The sequence below is a fragment of the Centruroides sculpturatus genome, unplaced genomic scaffold (genome assembly GCF_000671375.1).
Source record: "Centruroides sculpturatus isolate CEXI.00-Female unplaced genomic scaffold, Cexi_2.0 scaffold835, whole genome shotgun sequence".
NCBI lineage: Eukaryota > Metazoa > Arthropoda > Arachnida > Scorpiones > Buthidae > Centruroides > Centruroides sculpturatus.
The window spans coordinates 207,887-230,392 of NW_019384995.1; the positions used below are offsets into that span (position 1 = coordinate 207,887).

Consider the following 22,506-nt stretch of genomic DNA (forward strand, 5'->3'; position numbering starts at 1 on the left):
CAGAAAAGCATTTTACAGTAGAGCCTCGATTATCCGACTCAATTAGGGACTGGGGTTGGTCGGATAATTGAAAATTCGGATAACCGAAAAGTATGAAAAAATCCATTATTAGTGTAGTATATTATTATATCCCATGTAATTAGTATATTAGTATATCGCTATTAACCTACTTCATGTTGAATTTTCATCGATGTTAAGCCTAACAAAAATTTTTAAAAATAATAATTGTCGCTATTGTATCGTTAAAAATTAGAAAAATAAGCCTCGTTTAAATACTAGCTCCCTTTCATGGTCAACTGAGTGTTGCCAGCTAAAACACGTAAAGATAATATTAAAGTAGCCAAGACATAGCCAAATATTGTAGCGCCACATCACTAGCGGACATTTGAAATTTGCCAACTAGGACGGTCGGTTAACCGAGGTGTTGGTTAATCAGGGGCCAGATAATCGAGGCTCTACTGTATTATACAAATACTATCCTATGTGAGTTTGAAAAATCTTTCTTTAGAGAAAAAAGTGACAGGATACTTATGGCCAAATACCACACATGGTAATAAAAAATATTATTGGATTGTTTGGAAAGTAATTTCGTTTTTTTACCACCAGAGGAATTAGTTGTTGTATTTTTACCTGCCAATTTCATTTTAAACCATGTTGTTGTTATATTTTGACAGTTGCCATTTCAAGGCTTATTTGTAAAAATTTTTGTTTGATTCTGTGCAATTGTTTTTTTTCCTTCCCCTACCAAATATGGAAAATTGTAAGCAGCATTTTTGACATATTTTGCTTTTTTATTACTATTATTAGTTTATGAAAAACATTTGTTTCTATGTAATATTAAAAGTGTATTTATGAATATATTTGCATTTTAACATATAATATATATTTTTACATTAGATGCAAATAGAGAATCACCAATTGCAGCAGTTCCAACAGAAATAATTGCTGATATTCCCACTCCTTCAGAAACCGTTTTATCAAATAATGTAAGTTATTTTATACTTTTCTATTAACAGTCTCCTAAACATTATATTAAAGTTTCATATATTTTTTGGGCTGCAATTTAAAAATTGCAGTAGGAATTTATAGATCTGCAATTTTAAAATAGCAGATCTATAAATTTCCACTGGCATCCATCTGTTTGTCCTTCTTTACTCTCTTTTCTCTAATTTTAGAAAGTGATTAAAATCTGTTATTAAAAACTTTATTATTCACATTTAATGTAATTTGATTTATATTTAATATTAAAAAATGTAGATTTTTAGGTTAAACTTTACTTTTATGATTGAAATACAATTCTGTTTTTACATGGTAGATATGTTCCTGAAAAAAAACTGTGTAAAAAAAGGTACTGTTAATATGGAAGATTGGTTCAAGACCTCAAAAATCAGTAAAAATAATATAATATAATCAATTAATTTACTATAATAGTGTGTGTTTAAAAAGAAATTTTCATTAATAAATCAGAAGACTGGCAATTTTATCTTATTGACAAAATTTAACAAATTTATTTTTTCACACATTTTATTTTGCATTGCTTTTTCAATTAAACATCAAAAAAATACCTTCTAACTTTTAATATGAAATGGCCTACAGAAAATTATTCTATATTGAAAGGATTGGATTGATGTGATAAGGCAATGCAACACATGGACAGTCTCTCAATTAGGAGACAGTTCTGGGAGGACTTTCTATGGGAAGTTAATCTGTTTAGATATTAGACACATGAAGAAAACCCAGAAAACTTCATGTACCCAGCCCATTTGTCATGTAAGAACAGTGGTCAATGATATTATATACTTGACCTCTGGTGGGCCCTGTATTGATAGGTTTAACAATGATGTCAAGTCTTATGTACCTAGATATACAGGTGTATTCAAAACTATATTGTGAATATGTATATGCCAGTAGTGAACACATTTACTTGAAAACATACTGTAAACTTTGTTAGTTTTCATTTCATTTACAATGTTTGATTATGCCAATAAATTATCAGACATTCTAAATATTTTTGTTTTATTTTAACTTTAAATCTGAAATTTAAGTGACTATATTGTTTTGTAGAAGAATGCATATGGAGAAATGAACTTACTATGCATACAGTAGAGTTTTGGAAACTCAACTCTTGATAACTTGACATTCTATAAAACTTGTCGTCATTAAAAAAATACTTGTAATCTAATTTTTACCCCTGTAACTTAACACTAAGAACAAATAACTTGTTGTTTTTCCCTGGTGACACTTAATTAATAATAGCATCAATTCCATGTGTTAACAAAGAATATAAGCCTTTTATCAAGGTACCACTGTAAAATATCACAATGCAAATGTTACTAACCTGAAAGCCACTGATTAGCCAATATTTTTTAAAATCAAAATTTAATTACATATAGAGACAGTCACTAATGGTACATACATAGTTAATACACACACAGATTTGTACATGTAATATCTGTATGAGAATTCTGTTTAGACTAACATCATTGCTGTTTGTAAAACTTGTTATTTTCAGCAACTCATTACCTTCTCATTCCACATTAAGTTGAGTTGTGGGACTCTACTGTAATAAGCATGATATTTATAATCATTTAATAAATTATTTATACATATATGTAAGTAATTTGAACAAAACAATAATTTATAAAATTTTCCCAATAAAAATGTGGATAACATTAAAGTTGTTTTTTGACCTAGTTTCAAATTTAAAATCTATCAAAAAATTTATATATCTGTTAATATAGTTTACTAGAATTCAAATTCTATCACATATATAGGCTCTGAGCCAAAGATTTTATGATTGATTTTTTTAGAGTAAACAGATGATTCTAGTATTAAAGAAAATATGTATAATAAGATCAAGAAGTATTTATTTCCACATTAATTTCTATCAAAGAAGAGATTAATGTGAAAGTAAATTTATAATTGATATCTTTACAAACAAATATAGAAAAATGATTATTTCTGATGATGATGCTTAATAATAATTATTATGGCTTAAATTAGAAGAAATTAAAATTTGTTACACATATTCTGTGGACAGCCACTATAAATTATCTTTCTTTTCATATTAAGAAATTTATTTGCCTTTCTTCATTAATAAGAAAAATGTGAAAATTCTTTTTTTTTTTTCATTATGTTATGATTATGGTAATTGTTACCACAATAATTTTTCAGTATTTTTTCAAGAAAATTTACTCAATGCTAGTGTGAGAGTGGGATTTTAATCAATTTTGATGTCCATTTCTAACGCAAACATTAAAATAACATCGCAAAATAAAAGGGATTGAATATCGTCCTTGTCAACAACTGTCCAGAACTTATAACAATCTTTTAAGAACGTCAACATTCACCTGTATAAACAGGATCTATCTAATGTTGCAGAAATCTTTGGTTTCTGCAACATTAGATAGATCCTGTTTATACAGGTGAATGTTGACGTTCTTAAAAGATTGTTATAAGTTCTGGACAGTTGTTGACAAGGACGATATTCAATCCCTTTTATTTTGCGATGTTATTTTAATGTTTGCGTTAGAAATGGACATCAAAATTGATTAAAATCCCACTCTCACACTAGCATTGAGTAAATTTTCTTGAAAAAATACTGAAAAATTATTGTGGTAACAATTACCATAATCATAACATAATGAAAAAAAAAAAAGAATTTTCACATTTTTCTTATTAATGAAGAAAGGCAAATAAATTTCTTAATATGAAAAGAAAGATAATTTATAGTGGCTGTCCACAGAATATGTGTAACAAATTTTAATTTCTTCTAATTTAAGCCATAATAATTATTATTAAGCATCATCATCAGAAATAATCATTTTTCTATATTTGTTTGTAAAGATATCAATTATAAATTTACTTTCACATTAATCTCTTCTTTGATAGAAATTAATGTGGAAATAAATACTTCTTGATCTTATTATACATATTTTCTTTAATACTAGAATCATCTGTTTACTCTAAAAAAATCAATCATAAAATCTTTGGCTCAGAGCCTATATATGTGATAGAATTTGAATTCTAGTAAACTATATTAACAGATATATAAATTTTTTGATAGATTTTAAATTTGAAACTAGGTCAAAAAACAACTTTAATGTTATCCACATTTTTATTGGGAAAATTTTATAAATTATTGTTTTGTTCAAATTACTTACATATATGTATAAATAATTTATTAAATGATTATAAATATCATGCTTATTACAGTAGAGTCCCACAACTCAACTTAATGTGGAATGAGAAGGTAATGAGTTGCTGAAAATAACAAGTTTTACAAACAGCAATGATGTTAGTCTAAACAGAATTCTCATACAGATATTACATGTACAAATCTGTGTGTGTATTAACTATGTATGTACCATTAGTGACTGTCTCTATATGTAATTAAATTTTGATTTTAAAAAATATTGGCTAATCAGTGGCTTTCAGGTTAGTAACATTTGCATTGTGATATTTTACAGTGGTACCTTGATAAAAGGCTTATATTCTTTGTTAACACATGGAATTGATGCTATTATTAATTAAGTGTCACCAGGGAAAAACAACAAGTTATTTGTTCTTAGTGTTAAGTTACAGGGGTAAAAATTAGATTACAAGTATTTTTTTAATGACGACAAGTTTTATAGAATGTCAAGTTATCAAGAGTTGAGTTTCCAAAACTCTACTGTATGCATAGTAAGTTCATTTCTCCATATGCATTCTTCTACAAAACAATATAGTCACTTAAATTTCAGATTTAAAGTTAAAATAAAACAAAAATATTTAGAATGTCTGATAATTTATTGGCATAATCAAACATTGTAAATGAAATGAAAACTAACAAAGTTTACAGTATGTTTTCAAGTAAATGTGTTCACTACTGGCATATACATATTCACAATATAGTTTTGAATACACCTGTATATCTAGGTACATAAGACTTGACATCATTGTTAAACCTATCAATACAGGGCCCACCAGAGGTCAAGTATATAATATCATTGACCACTGTTCTTACATGACAAATGGGCTGGGTACATGAAGTTTTCTGGGTTTTCTTCATGTGTCTAATATCTAAACAGATTAACTTCCCATAGAAAGTCCTCCCAGAACTGTCTCCTAATTGAGAGACTGTCCATGTGTTGCATTGCCTTATCACATCAATCCAATCCTTTCAATATAGAATAATTTTCTGTAGGCCATTTCATATTAAAAGTTAGAAGGTATTTTTTTGATGTTTAATTGAAAAAGCAATGCAAAATAAAATGTGTGAAAAAATAAATTTGTTAAATTTTGTCAATAAGATAAAATTGCCAGTCTTCTGATTTATTAATGAAAATTTCTTTTTAAACACACACTATTATAGTAAATTAATTGATTATATTATATTATTTTTACTGATTTTTGAGGTCTTGAACCAATCTTCCATATTAACAGTACCTTTTTTTACACAGTTTTTTTTCAGGAACATATCTACCATGTAAAAACAGAATTGTATTTCAATCATAAAAGTAAAGTTTAACCTAAAAATCTACATTTTTTAATATTAAATATAAATCAAATTACATTAAATGTGAATAATAAAGTTTTTAATAACAGATTTTAATCACTTTCTAAAATTAGAGAAAAGAGAGTAAAGAAGGACAAACAGATGGATGCCAGTGGAAATTTATAGATCTGCTATTTTAAAATTGCAGATCTATAAATTCCTACTGCAATTTTTAAATTGCAGCCCAAAAAATATATGAAACTTTAATATAATGTTTAGGAGACTGTTAATAGAAAAGTATAAAATAACTTACATTATTTGATAAAACGGTTTCTGAAGGAGTGGGAATATCAGCAATTATTTCTGTTGGAACTGCTGCAATTGGTGATTCTCTATTTGCATCTAATGTAAAAATATATATTATATGTTAAAATGCAAATATATTCATAAATACACTTTTAATATTACATAGAAACAAATGTTTTTCATAAACTAATAATAGTAATAAAAAAGCAAAATATGTCAAAAATGCTGCTTACAATTTTCCATATTTGGTAGGGGAAGGAAAAAAAACAATTGCACAGAATCAAACAAAAATTTTTACAAATAAGCCTTGAAATGGCAACTGTCAAAATATAACAACAACATGGTTTAAAATGAAATTGGCAGGTAAAAATACAACAACTAATTCCTCTGGTGGTAAAAAAACGAAATTACTTTCCAAACAATCCAATAATATTTTTTATTACCATGTGTGGTATTTGGCCATAAGTATCCTGTCACTTTTTTCTCTAAAGAAAGATTTTTCAAACTCACATAGGATAGTATTTGTATAATACAGTAGAGCCTCGATTATCTGGCCCCTGATTAACCAACACCTCGGTTAACCGACCGTCCTAGTTGGCAAATTTCAAATGTCCGCTAGTGATGTGGCGCTACAATATTTGGCTATGTCTTGGCTACTTTAATATTATCTTTACGTGTTTTAGCTGGCAACACTCAGTTGACCATGAAAGGGAGCTAGTATTTAAACGAGGCTTATTTTTCTAATTTTTAACGATACAATAGCGACAATTATTATTTTTAAAAATTTTTGTTAGGCTTAACATCGATGAAAATTCAACATGAAGTAGGTTAATAGCGATATACTAATATACTAATTACATGGGATATAATAATATACTACACTAATAATGGATTTTTTCATACTTTTCGGTTATCCGAATTTTCAATTATCCGACCAACCCCAGTCCCTAATTGAGTCGGATAATCGAGGCTCTATTGTATTTTATAAATCTGAAGATGGAGTCTCCAGATTTTCTCATCAAACATCAAATCCATCCAGTTTGGTATACCAACAATTTTTTAATAGTCTATTTGATGACAGTTTCTTCAGAGTTAGAGTATGGCACACATTCCAAAGAGATAGTGTATGAAATTATGTTTTTCAAAAAACTAAGAGTTAGCTTAACAAAACATTTTTGAGGGCATTCTAGATCCAATTCAGATCTAATTGCATATGACAGGATTGACCTCTCTAGACCCAAAAGACAACAAAAGAACAGCTCTATCGAATCACTGTCCTCAAAACAAAAAGGTCCCCAGAAGGGTAGGCCATAGGATCAACTATAAGTAAATAAGAAAGCAGCTAGTTTCTTGCACAGAACCATGTGTCTATTCCTCATCCTTCTCAGAATATCAATCACAGCTTTAATTTTAGAATAAAACCATACCCTTAACCTAAGATATGTAATCTCAGTTGTATACAATAGAATTTCCGAGTTTTACCTTGGAAATGGGAAATACCAATGATATTTTGCACCGATAAGTCAGCCACGTCCAACTCCTTAGACAATAATTTAACTAGGTATTCTTGAATGTCCAATTTGTGTGGAACACTATGGTTAAACAACATCAAATTGCTCCTTTTGGAAGCATTAACCTGTCTATCATAAGCAAGAGTGCAACTCACCAATATTGTCCAAAGGAAATTGATCTTGTTCTTCCAACTTTCTAAAATATGTTTGCATTTATATAAGATCATTCTCAAGTTATTTTTTACCAAGGATGAAGTTGACTAATTAGCCAACTCCAAATTTAGCAAATTTATCTTCAATGCACTTTAACTGTAGCACATTTGCACCCAAAGTTGATTCCAAATACTGTCTTAAGGATAACATTCCCTCTTTATCAATGTCAGGAGGAGACTTCCTCTTAATGTTCTAGCTTTGGACATTTAGCTTCTGGAACACTTTGAGAACGATGATGCTTAGTTCCTTTCTGGTCATTTTTGCTCTGCTTTAGTCCTTCTGGAGAGTTCAAGGAAACATCCAAAAATGAATGACTTGTAACAACACAAAACAAAATACAAGAGTGACAAAGCGTGATAAATAAATACAATTGAAAAAGAAGTTATAATTGCAATAATCCATAATAATAACAGTAACTCAACGCTAAAAGTCACCAGCAACGATGGCTGCTTAGCAGAACCCTCCTACTTTGATAAATTTAGTTTCAGGTATTCAATGCATTTATTAAATCAAATTCAAGTTTATTTTTATTAAATTTAGTACTGTTTTAAAAGAATAATATTTTTTTAAGTTAATTACTTATTTTATTATCAAACTAATGATTTANAAAACTACAAAAATGAAATTGAAATTTAAAAAAATCATCAATTACACTTAAAAACAATAGGACAAAAGTGCATTAACATTTGACAATTAGCAGCAAAAATAATAAAACAGTTAGGATTTGATTACATTTTTCTATTAACTGTAAATGTTTGCAAAAGTGCACAGAAAGCAAAGTTGAGAAGCAGTGTACTAAATTTAAATTATAACTGAAAAACAAAGAAAATTATTATTATTATTATTACAGTGGTGCCTCGTATAACATACTTAATCTGTTCCAGGTGCATGTCCGTTAAGTGAAAAGTCTGTTATATGAAACACATTTTCCCCACAGAAATATCAATACATGTTAAAACATATAATTTGTTCCGCAGCATAAAAATAACCCTACCATAAAAAAAATGAAAATGGAGCAGTTACCAATTATGCCGGGTAATCAGATGTTGTGAGGAGGTGGAGAAACACTTTTTTCGCATATTCATACAGATAGACTTTTTACACATTGCAGCAGGTCTTTTTTATTGTTTTTTAATTGGAGTCAGATTTAGGAGAGGATACCAGAGCTTGCAACGTCAACTCCTTTCGTTCCATCCTTTGTCTTTCGGCAGCTGGCTTCTTGAAAAACATGTCCAAGGTGGTCTGTTTCTCTTTCTTCTTCAACACCTGTTGGAAATGACAGGCAAGGGTGTCATTGCAGAGATCATTGATCCTGTTGGCCTCAGCTCTGTTTGGATAATGAGTGTTGGTAAACTCCTTAACCTCTCCCCATTTGACAAAGAAGTTTTTGTCAACTTTCACTCCTTCTGATGATTTATTGCTTTGTTTCAATTGAAATCAACTTTCTATTTTTTAGAAGCCATGATTTGCACAGCACTTGAATAAATGTAAATACTCTGCACTAAGATGATGTACTGTACGTAATAAACAAAGGAGCAAGCCGAATCCCAACAGGAGCTCTGTACTTCAGATATACTAATAATATATTCTAATAATACTAATATATTATAAAAGTAGCAGATTGTCATTCGCAATGGCAAAAGAGTGGAAACATCATTTGCACTTGTTCGCAGAAAGTCCGTTGTTCGCAGCGTTCGTTATTCAAAGTGTATGTTATACGAGGCACCACTGTATATTCATTGGGGTGGCTTATGGTGAAAGGATATTATGTTCTGGCTTGCATATATTTTTCTCAAGTAGTGTACACTATACAGTATAATAAAATTTTTAATTTATATTCAGAAACATCAGACTAAACTGTTGTTCATTATATAGTACTGGACAAAATATCCAGTTTCCAGAAATATGTAATGACCAGAAAATTGGCCATTTTTGAAACTAGCTGATTTTGAATTTGGCAGGCAATAGTGCAGCTGTAATTTGCAGCATAGACACTTNCGCAAAGCCTTAAGGGGGGTCGCGGGTAAAAGAAAAAGACAAGTGTTTGTAGGTCCTACACTACAATAAATAAAACTACAATTTCAGTGAGAAGGCTTTGCGTTTTTATTTTAAAGTACAATTAGTTTTTCGATCGATATTTATGTCTCAACAGAAAGAAAATTAAATATGTAGTTTTTAAAATCACTGATATAGTTTTAATATAGCCCTGGGAGGGGGTCGCCAGAATTTTTTTAACTTGTAAAGGGGTCGTGTATTCAAGAAGGTTGAAAAACACTGCTGTAAATCAATTGGCAAATGTTTTTAGAGGACTACAAAATCATATTACCCTTTGTATTACTAATGATGGTGGACATGTGGAAACTTAATAAAATACAATAAAACAATAAAAAAAAACACAGATTTTCTTACTTCCAATACAGTCTATTAGTATTTGTGATAGAGAAATTGTGTAAAGTTATAAATTATTTTAATTGCACACGGACTTTATGGACATGCTGTATAGCTATACATGGCCAAAAATTAAGATGCTTGAGTAAAATAATATAATAATAATGATATTATTAAATTTAATTAATGGGAATATATCAAACAAAACTTTAAAGTTATAAATTCAATACAGCTGGAGCTGGTGTAAAACTATTAGTCATATGGAATATGAATTATATAACCACACTTATATAAAAACAAACATGATTTTTTTCCATACTGTATTCTATTTAATTATTTTAGCATCCTATGTAAGTCAAAAAATTTTTTGTTTATGTACAGTACTACGAAATGTTAAAATAAAAAGGTATAGAATTTCATACATTTTTATTTTTTATAGATATATAATATTGTTCAAACAGTCTTAAACACAAATTAAATGAAAATTATATTTTCATTTAATTTGTGTCTGAATTCATTTAATTAATTTTCATTTAATTTGTGTTTAAGACTGTAAAGACTGAAAAGTGTAGAAAAACACTTAATTTAATTTAAAAAACTTTTAAAAATAATTTTGAACTTTTAAATAAGTTTCTCTAATATATATAGTACAGAAACTTTAAAACTCCACTTTAAAACTTTTATATATAAATTATTTCAATAACAAACAAAGTAAAAAATAATAATACTAACCTGATGTTGGAAATTCCTGTTCACCATCAGATGGCAAACGAGTGGGCTGCTGTAGCATATCTCTTATCTTTTCCATAGAAGACTCCATATCTATAGGTACAATAATATTCGAAGAATGTTCACAGTCTGGATTAAAATGACTTTTTTCCGTCAACATTTTTTTACTTCTCTTCTTTAAATTTTGCCACAACATTTTTAACTTAACATGAGATCTTTGCGTAACTTCGGGTAATCTATTATATTCCATAGCTAATTGTTTCCAAGTTTCTTCTTTCATCTTTGAATGTTTCGAATCTGTTTTCTTACATTCTAAAATATTTTTATATTTATTGACCAATTCACAAATATAATCTATTTCACGTTTTGTAAGATTTGGTTGCCTCGCACGTAACTTTCCTGTCGCCATTTTTTCAAGTGTCTTATGTCAACACGTGAGCCTCTAGTGTTATAGTCTGACAAGCATTAAACACTTTACACATATATACAGTACTGTATTGCAGAATTCTTATAAAACAGTAATTCTTAAATATTGGGGTTTACCTTAATAATAAAACTTCTGATAATGGATTCTAATTTTATTTCATTCAAATACACTTTCAACAACAAAATAATAATAAAACATTAAATTAAAAAAAAAATCATTTTAAACGTAGAAAAGCAAACTATTCATAAAAGTTAGAGATTTAAATACAAATACTCAGTCATTTAATTGCGAAAAAATAATAACGTTGAAGAATCATAACGTCATTGGACACATTCAAAATCATTTCATAAGGATAATGCGAATCATTCGAAATTATTTATACACATCAACATATTTTACATGTAAGGACTTATCTACAACAGTCCTATCCAGCATAATAATATTTTTTTAATGGAGTAATAGATAAAAAAAATTATCCATAAATACGGTACAAACACCATTTACACGAGGGTTATTCCTCGCGTAACTTTATATGAGATTATTTGATTATTTGAGATAAACCTTTAAATGATCCCATAGAAATGCATTAAAATTTTTAAAAAATCGAGCAATGAGTCGCTGAATTTTCTCGGTAACATTTCAAACTGTGTGTGGCACAATCTGCTATGATATTTTATTTTTAAAAACTTTTTATATTTTTGATTGTTACAAATGAGGTTAGAGATGAGTTTTGTAAAATTTGTAAATGATAATAACGAGTAAAATCGTCGTTAAGTCCGATACTACTCGAGATATTGCACACGACTCGTCTTCTCCCTATTCGTCGACCTTTAACTGCCAAAATTTAATAGCATCAATTCCCCTAATACACAAACCTCTCTACAAAATTTCAAAAATTTTCGACAAAAAGCACGGGAATTATTAAGCTTCAAAGACGATGAACAAAATCGTGTCCCCAACACATTTCACTAAATCCATACGTATAGAAAAAAAAACCGCGAATTATTTGCATTTCTCGAGTCCAAAAATGTAAAATCTTGGGGTCATTTTTGACCGATCGCCATACTTTCCCTCTGTCACATATAACAGAGCCGGGAAAGTAAAATTCCAAAGGGATAACGTTTCGCGGAAACGAAGCACAATTTTTCGATTCACTTTATGCATACAAATTCAAAATTAGAGAATTTCCAGTAAATAATGTCTGTAACGAAAATTTACAAATTTTTTGTTGTTTACTTTAACTGAAATACCTGTTATACAGATAATTTTCATTATCAGTATAGTACAAAACAAATTTTTTTGTTTTCTTAAAAAGTTTAAAAATATACAGATAATTTATTATCAGTATAGTACAAAGGGAAAAAAATAATAATTAAATCTATCACTCGATCTTTAGATTTCTCCAGATAAAGTAAATAAATACATTTGTTTTTAACAAAATTGAATTAATAGCTATTATTTTTATCCTAATGTGTGTAATAGGATTTACAACTATTTGTCTATTTGTTATACACCACACGATTTTAATAGACAATAAGACAAGAATATTCATTAAAATCGCGTAAAATGATTTCACGGGTAGTCTTGAAACAAATACATATTATAAATTTATTGTAAATATTCTCGCTTCTTGTCCTGGTTAATGCTTCCGGATATAGCCGAATTTGGCTAACTTGCACAGATTTATCACACCTTGTAAACAGAGATGAAACAGAGAGATCAAGTTCAAAAGTATACACTTTATTAGTACGGAAAATGCATTTCGGACTCGTAGGCCTTCATTAGTCCGAATAGTAAGCGTTGATGACTAAATAATTAATAGTACAGAAAATTATTTTTCAGTTAAATAACATTTTAAATTATCAGATATTTAAACCGTACCTATAAAAGGAATTTCTGAGGGGAAGGTCGGTTAGTCCGCTTTACCTAATTTCTAAGTGGAGTGATTCGGAGAAAAAGCCAACAGGCTAGAGTCTCCATATTAATAAGATAAGAAAGAAAGAAAGAAAAGAAAGGTCGGTTAGTATCGGACGGCGGCTAGTATCGGACAAGTGTTGTTTCTAACATTTGCTGCAAATGGCAGAACCTGTGAAGACACCAGCATGTTGTGTGAATAAAGAACGTTCAGATTCCGCCATATTAAGTCAAGAAGCAGAAAATTTGGTTTTTTAAATAGTGTTTTGAGTGAACGAAGATAACTTATTGTTGTCATAGCTTGCCCGAAAATGAGAATAAGTTGTTTTCAACAATAACAAAAAAAACAACATTTATTGTTCTTTAACTTGTAGCCCGGAAATCTCCTTAAACTTACTAATAAGTATGTTGTAACCGATGTTTCGTTCCATGATGTTTCGGGTTGTATCGAACAAAAATGTTGCGGTTTGTATGGACAGAGGTGTTACGGGTTGTATCGGAAACATTTAACGTTGATAAGAATTATATTCTCGCGAAATGTTTTTGTTTTACGGGACAATATGGGTAAACTATGGCAGAAGAAAGGAAAGAAAGAAGAAAAAGAATCTATGCAGCTAAGAGAAAACTGCTGGGGGAAAATCGTCTAAATAAAGAGAGACAAAGAAAGAAAACAGTAAATAGGCCTAAATCAGTTCAAGAAAAGAGAGAAGACTAAGATTCACTGCATCATCTGTGGTGAAACCTTTGAAGAAAACTGGATTTGTGAAGGTTGGGCTCACAAAAATTGCGATGATCTTGAAGGAAACTTGCATAGAAACTTAGAATATAACTTAGAACTTGCATAGAAAATAGAAACTTATGAATTTGAAGTTTGTATTACAAAAAAAAAGTAAACACAGAATGCATTTGTCATTAAAACGAATTGTTAAATTTTCAGACTGATAATTTTTTAATTTTTCTCATTTATACCACTTTCTTATCATGTATTAACTTAGTTTCACGATCTATAATTTGTACATTTATAAATTTATCAAAAATAATTCTGCCTAATAATAAAAAGTTGTTTGTGAAGCCAAAAGTAATTCTCTTCTTGTAGATTTTTCTCATGTCCGATACAACCCTCCCTCCACAAGTAAAATTGATAAAAATGTAATGACTGTGAAAAGTGTTAAAAAATGATTAATATTTTTATCTTAGAAAAATGAGTTTTAACAGGTGTTTTTATAAAACAATGAAGTTTTGTATGGAATGCAATTTAGTCCAATTGAGCTGTAAAAACATTTTATAATATAGAAGCTTGTGTGTCCGATACTACCAGACCTTCCTCTATATATACATAACATGACGAGCTTGCTCTCAACCGAATCATTAACTAAAGACTGTGCATTTACCTGTTTAATATATTTTTAATTTTTATATATAATTTATATTTCAGTTTCATCACTTAACCTACAAGATTGATAGGTCTGCGCAATCAGCCAACCTTGGACTATATCAGGAAGGTAAAATTTATTTGTTTGCAATCAGTTGAACATGTTATTTTTCATTTTTAAATTGTCTAAATAGATAGAATAAGTATATTTATTTTATTAAATTTTTAAATAATTATTTTTAATAGAATTTTTGCAAGCAATTATTTATAAACAATTTTTGTTTCGTTACATTGTGTTGAAACTACAGTACTCCCCGCCTTACAACCAACCTAACTGGTAAAACATTGTTAAGTGCCCAGTCTTATTTCCTAATAAGCTAAATATTATGAAAAATACGTTCCAGAAGTACAGTTTTAACTACAGAGAACGTATTATATACCGTAGTTAAGAACAGCATTTAAAACATTGTTTTATATACAGTACAAAATTCTAGTAATAAAAAAATTTTGAACAGATTGTAACTTGTGTATGTATACTATCGCGTGTTTGCGACTGATCTTTCATATTGTTATTGAAATTAATTATGTAAAAATAATTTCAGATTATATGGGATACATTTCTATTAAATGTCAGAATCAATTACTTCTGTATCAGATTAAATACATTTAAATTAAACAAAGACAGCAATAATGAATATATATATATATATAGAATTTGCCGGTATTATTTTTAAAATTCGAGAATCAGTCATTTCAAATAGGGGACCAAGAAACGGATCAGATCGGGTCGAAGAACTCCAGAACTTTTTCGGACATCTCGACTTCGTCCCTGCCATCCGCCCGCCCTAGTATGGGGCTAACCGAACTCATAATGAAATTGATAATTTAAAAACGACCAATTTTTGTTTATAGGGTGGGAAATAAAAAAAAATATATATAGGCTATATATGCAAGAACAATCAACAATTAGTTTGATAAACCTTTGTTCAACGATAAATCATTCTGCACATTAAAGCAATGAAAATCAATATAAATGAAAATTATAGTAATTAAACTTTATTTTACGATTATAATTAAACTGAACCTGTATTCTCTATAAATACTATGAGATGAATTGAAGCATATGCTGCAGAAAGATCGTATATTACATAATTGGTTGCAGTCTTTACCATTCTGTATTGAAAAATATGGTTAGATCCTTAGGGACGCTAAATTAAAGTGACTTGTCGCTCTGCATAAGCAGGAAATTCTTACCTCTGTTCTAAAACTTCCTTAGTTAACTTGCATAATAAATATTGTGCAATATTTAATACGTTAACGAAAGTTATACATACAACGCTATATATTATTACTTCGAATGTCGGTAGCGCGCTCGTTTACGTTTTCGCGATGCAAAATTTTCCCATTGACTTAACATGGGACGATCTTTGACCCTCCCCCGATATTTCCCGTACTAGGTCGAATTTCAATTAAAATTCTGCCTCCGTAACGAAACGCTATTACTATTATTAACACTTCTAATGTGCAAAATTTTCTTCTAGTCGATCAGGCCATTACTTCATAAAACGTGTTTCAGCGATTTATCAATTTGAATCGCTGCGCGTCAAATTTTAATTACTCTATGAGGCTGTTAAACATGAGTGATCGAAACATACTGCAGAAAGCGTTTGTGTTATTCTTATTTTACTCGTTATAATTAGTCATTTGAGATAAGTTTTCTTTGTACTGTACATCATGTGCTTCAATTGTCAACAAAACCTTCATATTTTAATAGATTTCATTTGAAAACGAAAACAAAGTTCAAAATATATCTACAAGTTATATCGGAACGTGCATGATACCAAAATAAAGATGGTCGGATGCCCAAGGTTAAAAGGCGTCGGCCTTCCGTTCTGATGAATCTATGTTCGAATTCGGTTCAGGAGCTTTATACTGGAGATTCAGAAACGAATCTGGTCGGATCAAAAAACGCCAGAAACTTTTCGGGGTGGACCGTCCCGGTTATATAAATCTCATCCCCTGATCACACGGACGTACAGTACCTTTGTGGGCTTGGTAACGATCGAAGAGCTTAATAAAAAGATCCTCTTACTAACAGGGCAAGGGAGAAAACTATGCCTATAAACTTTAACCCAGATCAAGTCTTTGAATTCGATTGTTTTATGATTTTAACAGAATACAGTTAACTACAATAAACCCCATAAATATCCTTACTACTGAGTTTAATTTTCTTTTTTGACTCTTTCCAACTATGAGCGCTAAGGTTTTTCATTTTTCTTGTCAAATTTGACAAGGCACAAGATTAGGGCGGCCGGTTGGTAAGGGACGGGACCTGGCAAATTCCGGACAGACCACAGCCTCGGAAAATTTCTGGGGTTGATTGCCCGGATTCGATTGGTTTTGTTTATTTGTTTACTGAAGCGCGATACATGGGTGATCAGCAAAGGGAGATGCCTTCCGGGAGGAGACTTCCTATGGAAAACTGTCCCTACGTGTTACAAATTTGAAGAAAACCCAAAAAACTCCATGTAGCCAGCCCGTTGACGAAACGTGAACCTACGACAACTATCTGTACCAGTGTTAAGTGATTTTATCCATTCGGCCACTGGCTTCCACTTTAGCCCCCAGCCATCCCGCCGTCACCTAAAATATATTCATACATCAATTATTATGCTATCTGGGAATGAAATTCAAGATTTACAACATCCGCTCTCATTAAGTGTAGACCAAATGGCCAGATATTTTTCATTAGCTTGTAAAAATACCACGATTTTAGTCAATTACTAAAGGCATAGAAAAATTTATAAGCTTATAAATTATAGTTTCATTAAAACATGGCTCGTTTGCATCTTGAAGTTTTCGCTGGCCCAACCAATCAAATTCAACGTAAAATATTTTCTACGAGTTATCATTAAATAAATAGAAGAACAAACTGCATGGACATTGCACCTGCATGGCTTTAGACAAGTTTCTCGTTTAATTAATTGATTTGCGAGTGCAATAATGAATAATATAAAGAGCTGTTATTTTCCATCAAACCGCACAAAAACTCTCTGTAAATATTTTTGTGATAAGTCAGGATTATATTCATAATCGTATATTATGAATACATTTTATATACAGTAGTTCTATAATGCGTAAAATTTCGCATATGAATCAAACTTTTAAAATTATAGTCAGAAATGTATAAATACCTATATTAGATACATACATATTTCTAAACAAATTGTATTTAGCATGTGCATAACATAACCTAGTGTCGGCTCTTCAATGCATTTTTTCTGATGCCAGAGGTAAAAGTTCATTTTTTTCAAGAAAAAGTTACACAGTGTAGTGATACACCGTAGGATTTCTCTAACGGGATCCCGGCTGTTTTTTAACCTGGGAAATCCCGCAAATTTCTTAAAGTTCACTTTTTTCTTATTTTGTATTAAGGTTGAGGAAATTTTGCAAATAGAAAGTATAACTCAAACTGTTCGAATACATTTGTATTTACTAAGTTTAAGCCTGCTTATTAGTTTAAATTTCTGCTTGTTATGGCATGTCACAGATTGTTAATAATCGATATGTAGCCTATTTGTGGCAGGAGAATTCTTTACTTATCAGAACCTGTAATATCTTGAATGATTGCGCTGATACTGTCTTAATTTTTAACCATGCATAGTAGCTTCAATAACCGCATTATGTCCGGTTGTGCAAATCGGGAAATAATACAAACGAGTATGAAGTATGCAAATATGAAGTTTTTCTTCTTAAACCTGATTATAAAAGCCAAACGAACTGCTGAATTATCGGGCTATAAGCTTGATGCAGCTATTAAAGCAGCCGATGTAAGACAAATCAAGAGTACAGTAATACCCCGAACTTACGCGATAGGTGGGACCGAGCGATAACCGCGTAAGTCGAATTCGCGTAAGTCGGGGTATAATTTTGCATATAAATACATACAAATAACACAAAATAAATTGTAGCTATATGTCGAACACGTCCGAACATGTAAGCCGAAAATAGTGTGGGGGGAAATGAGTAATTAAGAGTTGCGTGGCGCTCAAACAAAAGACGAATCGACGAGATTTGAAAATCGCGTAACTCCGGATTCGCGTAAGTCGGGGTAGCGTAAGTCGGGGTATTACTGTACTAGAGAGCAAAAGTACTGCAGCGCATCTCGAAAACGAATTAAAAATCTTTGAGGCTACATATTTCGGCATAACAGCAGTTAAATTCAAAAACAATTAATGCTATCTGATAGAGGTTGCGCGCTCCGTCTTGTTACGGAAAATTATAATCTATATCGACTGTAGTTTCATTGCCTAAAAAATAGTTATGGGGCTGTCCAGAAATTACGTAAGACCTCAGTGGGTGGGTGTAGACAAATCAAGAATACTAGAGAGCAATAGTAGTACTGCATCGCATCTCGAAAACGAACTAGAAACCTTCGAGACTACAGGTGAGAAAATATATTTATCTTCTCTTAGATGCATTAAAAACGATTTCACCCACATCAATTGAATCGGAAAGGGTATTCTCGGTAGCAGGACTTTTCATTACTAAAATAAGAACAAGATTGAGTGATAGAAGTATTGACAGTCTTTGCTTTTTAAAATCTTATTATAAAAATTTACAATAATATTTTGTATTGTTTTATTTAAAAAACAAAAATTATCTTATAAGTTAGACATTTGATCTAAGTTTATTTTTTCTTTAAATTTTCAACTTAATTCAAAGGGTTTTTTTTGTTGTTGTAAGCAGTTTCCAATAAACTTTAATAAATTTTTTCTATTTGTGAAAATTTCTATGTAATTCAAAGGTAATTTCTAATACATATTTTACACAGCATTATTATGTAGGAAGTTGCAGGATGTATTAAATTACTTTAAAAAATGAAAAATAATTATTTCATTTGATTTCAAAATTTATTTTATATCTTAAAAATAATTAATTATATCCCAGAATCCCGGGAAACAGTTCACTTTTTTCCCGAAATCCCAGGACAAACAAAGGATCAGGAAATGAGAAATCCTAATTAGAAGCTTGTTGGATTTTAGAGAGATACTATCTAATTTATGCTTTGCGGAAATAAGAAATAATGCACAGGTTTGTTAGTTTCACTTTATTATTTCAAAGTATACTAGCCTACAAAATTTGTCTCACTGAGAAAATTTATATAAGTCCAAATATTTCATTGCAATCTATTTTTTTTCTAAGAATTCTGGTTTTAAACAAGGGTGTGTGATTAACTATGAAATTAGATGGACTATATCAATTTCCTTTATAGCATTACACTTGTTTTTCAACTTACATCTGGGCTACTATTTTTTATTGAAAAATCAAATTGTGTGAACACAGTAGGATATTATTGCAAAAATTACTGGCAAATTATTGTAATATTTACACAAGGTTAATTGAAGAGCCTGTTTCCACAACAANTATGTAACAGGTTTTACAGATTTAATTATAGGCGATTTTGGTCCATCTGAACAAATTGTGTAGTCCTGGTTTAGCGAAATCCGCGCATTTCTACAAATTTCACCAATGGGAAATCGATAAAATATTTAATTTATAAAAGGTTATTTGTGCAATTCTCATATTACAAGCATTAGAAGAAAATGTCCGTAGCATTTTAAATATTGATTTATTTCTTGAACTATAATAATATTGTATTACACTTCAGTGTTTAAATAAACCAGATGTTTTCTCACTTTATTATTCATATCGCATTCTCAGCGGAATGTTCCTACGAAACAGATCTATCAATATATTATTGATAACATAATAGCAATTCGTAATCCGGCATTCAAGTGTCGGGTGCTTTCCCCCAGACAGGAATTATGACAAGTTATAATGCCGGATTACAGGGCGTTCTTGTATTTTAGCATTTTCTCAAAATTCGATTAAGCTATGTGTATGCGATCGTTGCTATGTGGTACAAAAGGCGTACAAATATTTCGTAAATTGCTCCGCATTTTCTACCAACGCATGCTACCGTATGCTTCCTATCTGTTTATGCAAGTTCAAAATTAGTGCATTAGGCTTTTCAGTCTTAAAACTTGTGTTAAGATTGAAAAACCTGCAATAACGCTAATAAAGATGTTATTGCATAAAATCAACATTAATGATTCATTGCATATATGAGAGTCATTCAAATGAAACCCGACCGATGGCTTTATTTAGTAGGTACAGTGCATTACATTAAAAGTAATCCCCCTGATGAGTAAGGCACTTGACCCACTGTGACACCAGACGTTCTATTCAGTGCTTATAGATATAAACCCAGTGGATTGATGTCTGCACCATTCCCGAACTGCGTCTTCCACATCAGTAAGATTGAAACTTACGCCCTTTCAGGTGCCTCTTAAGCTCCTCGAAAACGTGGAAATACAGTCCTGACTTGTCTCCGTGCTATGCAGGATGGTAGTGTTTCCCACTTGAATTTCACAAGGGATTCCTACACGATGCACGCGGTGTGAGGGCGAGCGTTGTCATGAAGGACGACGATACCTTGAGAAAACAGACCACGCCACTTGGACTTGATGGAAACTCGCAGAAATTTTAAATAGTAGTTCCACGGACAGTAAACTCCATCACTCAATTGTTGACGTATCGATGCTTGAAAGTTGGATGGATTATCTGACTGGCGTGGTAAACAAACACAGCTGTTTGTAGATTCACGTGACAGCAGCGTCACATGACACTTCAGCGTGAGCCTAGTGTTTCCACCTACATTTCAAATGGAGAATGATTCGTTATACACATTCTGCACTTTGATATATCCATTAGTCGGATTTCATTTGAATGACCCTCAATTATTTTCCAGACATGTACAGTACCAATTTTCTGCCCAGTACGTTACTAAGAAATTTCAATTTGCAAAATAGCAGCAAGATGAATCATCATCGGATAGTTCGAATTATTGCCTACATTTAAGAGGGTGCCTGATTACAGGATATTCCAGATTATCAGGTGCCCAATTAATTAACTTCTACTGAATTTTAAATTAAAATAAGAATTGTCTGTTTATTTGCCTAACACGTAAATAAGAAAATTAGTAGAAAAATTTCAGTATATATGAAAAAACATTTTGTTTTATACAGTACTTAAGAATATAATTATTAGCTAAATTTTACAATAACTTTTACTTATTAGATAAATGACACAGATTAGATATGGAATACAAATATCATAAAGACATTATTGACAGTCTTTGCTTTTTAAAATCTTATTATAAAAATTTACAATAATATTTTGTATTGTTTTATATAAATAACGAAAATTACATTCTAAGTTAGAAGTTTGATCTAAGTTCAGTTTTTTCTTTAAATTTTCAACTCAGTTCAAAGGCTTTTTTTGGTAAGCAGTTTCCAACAAACTTTAATTTTTTTCTATTTGTGAAAATTTCTACGTAATTCAAAAGATAATTTTTAATTAATTCACTTTTTCTCAAATTCCGGGAAAGCAAAGAACCTGTAAATGAAAAACCCTAATACATTGTATAAGCTATACGAATGTTTTTACATTCGATTTAATAAATGAAATTTTCACATAAGCAGAAATTTCGCTCTTGTTTTTCCTACATCTGTAATATTAAACTGATGTGAACCAAATGATGTATAATTTTAGTCTTTAATCGATTCTACATACAAAGTGATCTAAATGTAAATAATGAGGTTAAAAATTCAGCAAAATAACTATAAATGATGCATGTGATTGTTTTGTCCCTTTGCTTATTAATTAATAAAAGTATATTAATACAAGCAAATTTACATTTTCTTTAATCCGTTACGATAATTTTATTAGCAAATTGTGTATAGTTTTTAGAAGCATAATGTGTTCATTGCATCATTTCACACTATAGCAACAAAACTAACAATAGTAGCAACAAAAAATAACAATCTTTTGTTCTAGTAAATAGAAATTTTTCGTAGTATATGTAACAGGTTTTACAGATTTAATTATAGGCGATTTTGGTCNAAACTTGTTTTACTAGAATTAATCATATAACTGACAATATTAGACTCTTATTTCCATTTCATCATTTTTTGTATTTTCATTTTGTTTAAATTAAGAGATAATTCAATGTAATAATTTAGTGTAATCTCATTCTGTTTTATGATTTTAACTACTTTCTTTTGAAATGTACATGACTTTCAAATTTTTCAGTTTACTAAATTAA

General features: G+C 30.2%; 2 protein-coding genes across 2 annotated transcripts in view; both read right to left on the bottom strand.

Moving 5' to 3' along the window:
• LOC111633107 (myb/SANT-like DNA-binding domain-containing protein 3) overlaps positions 1-11,153 on the bottom strand; it is an 18,883-nt gene extending 7,730 nt beyond the window's left edge. Inside the window, exons 1-2 of the mRNA XM_023377640.1 lie at positions 10,627-11,153; positions 5,790-5,878 (exon numbers count right to left, since the gene is read on the bottom strand). Of these exons, the coding sequence (XP_023233408.1) occupies positions 5,790-5,878; positions 10,627-11,032 (495 nt within the window). The 5' untranslated portion in view covers positions 11,033-11,153. The remainder of the gene's footprint in view (positions 1-5,789; positions 5,879-10,626) is intronic.
• LOC111633111 (anillin-like) overlaps positions 1-22,506 on the bottom strand; it is a 90,984-nt gene that overhangs the window by 48,814 nt on the left and 19,664 nt on the right. The gene's annotated exons all lie outside the window — the stretch shown is intronic.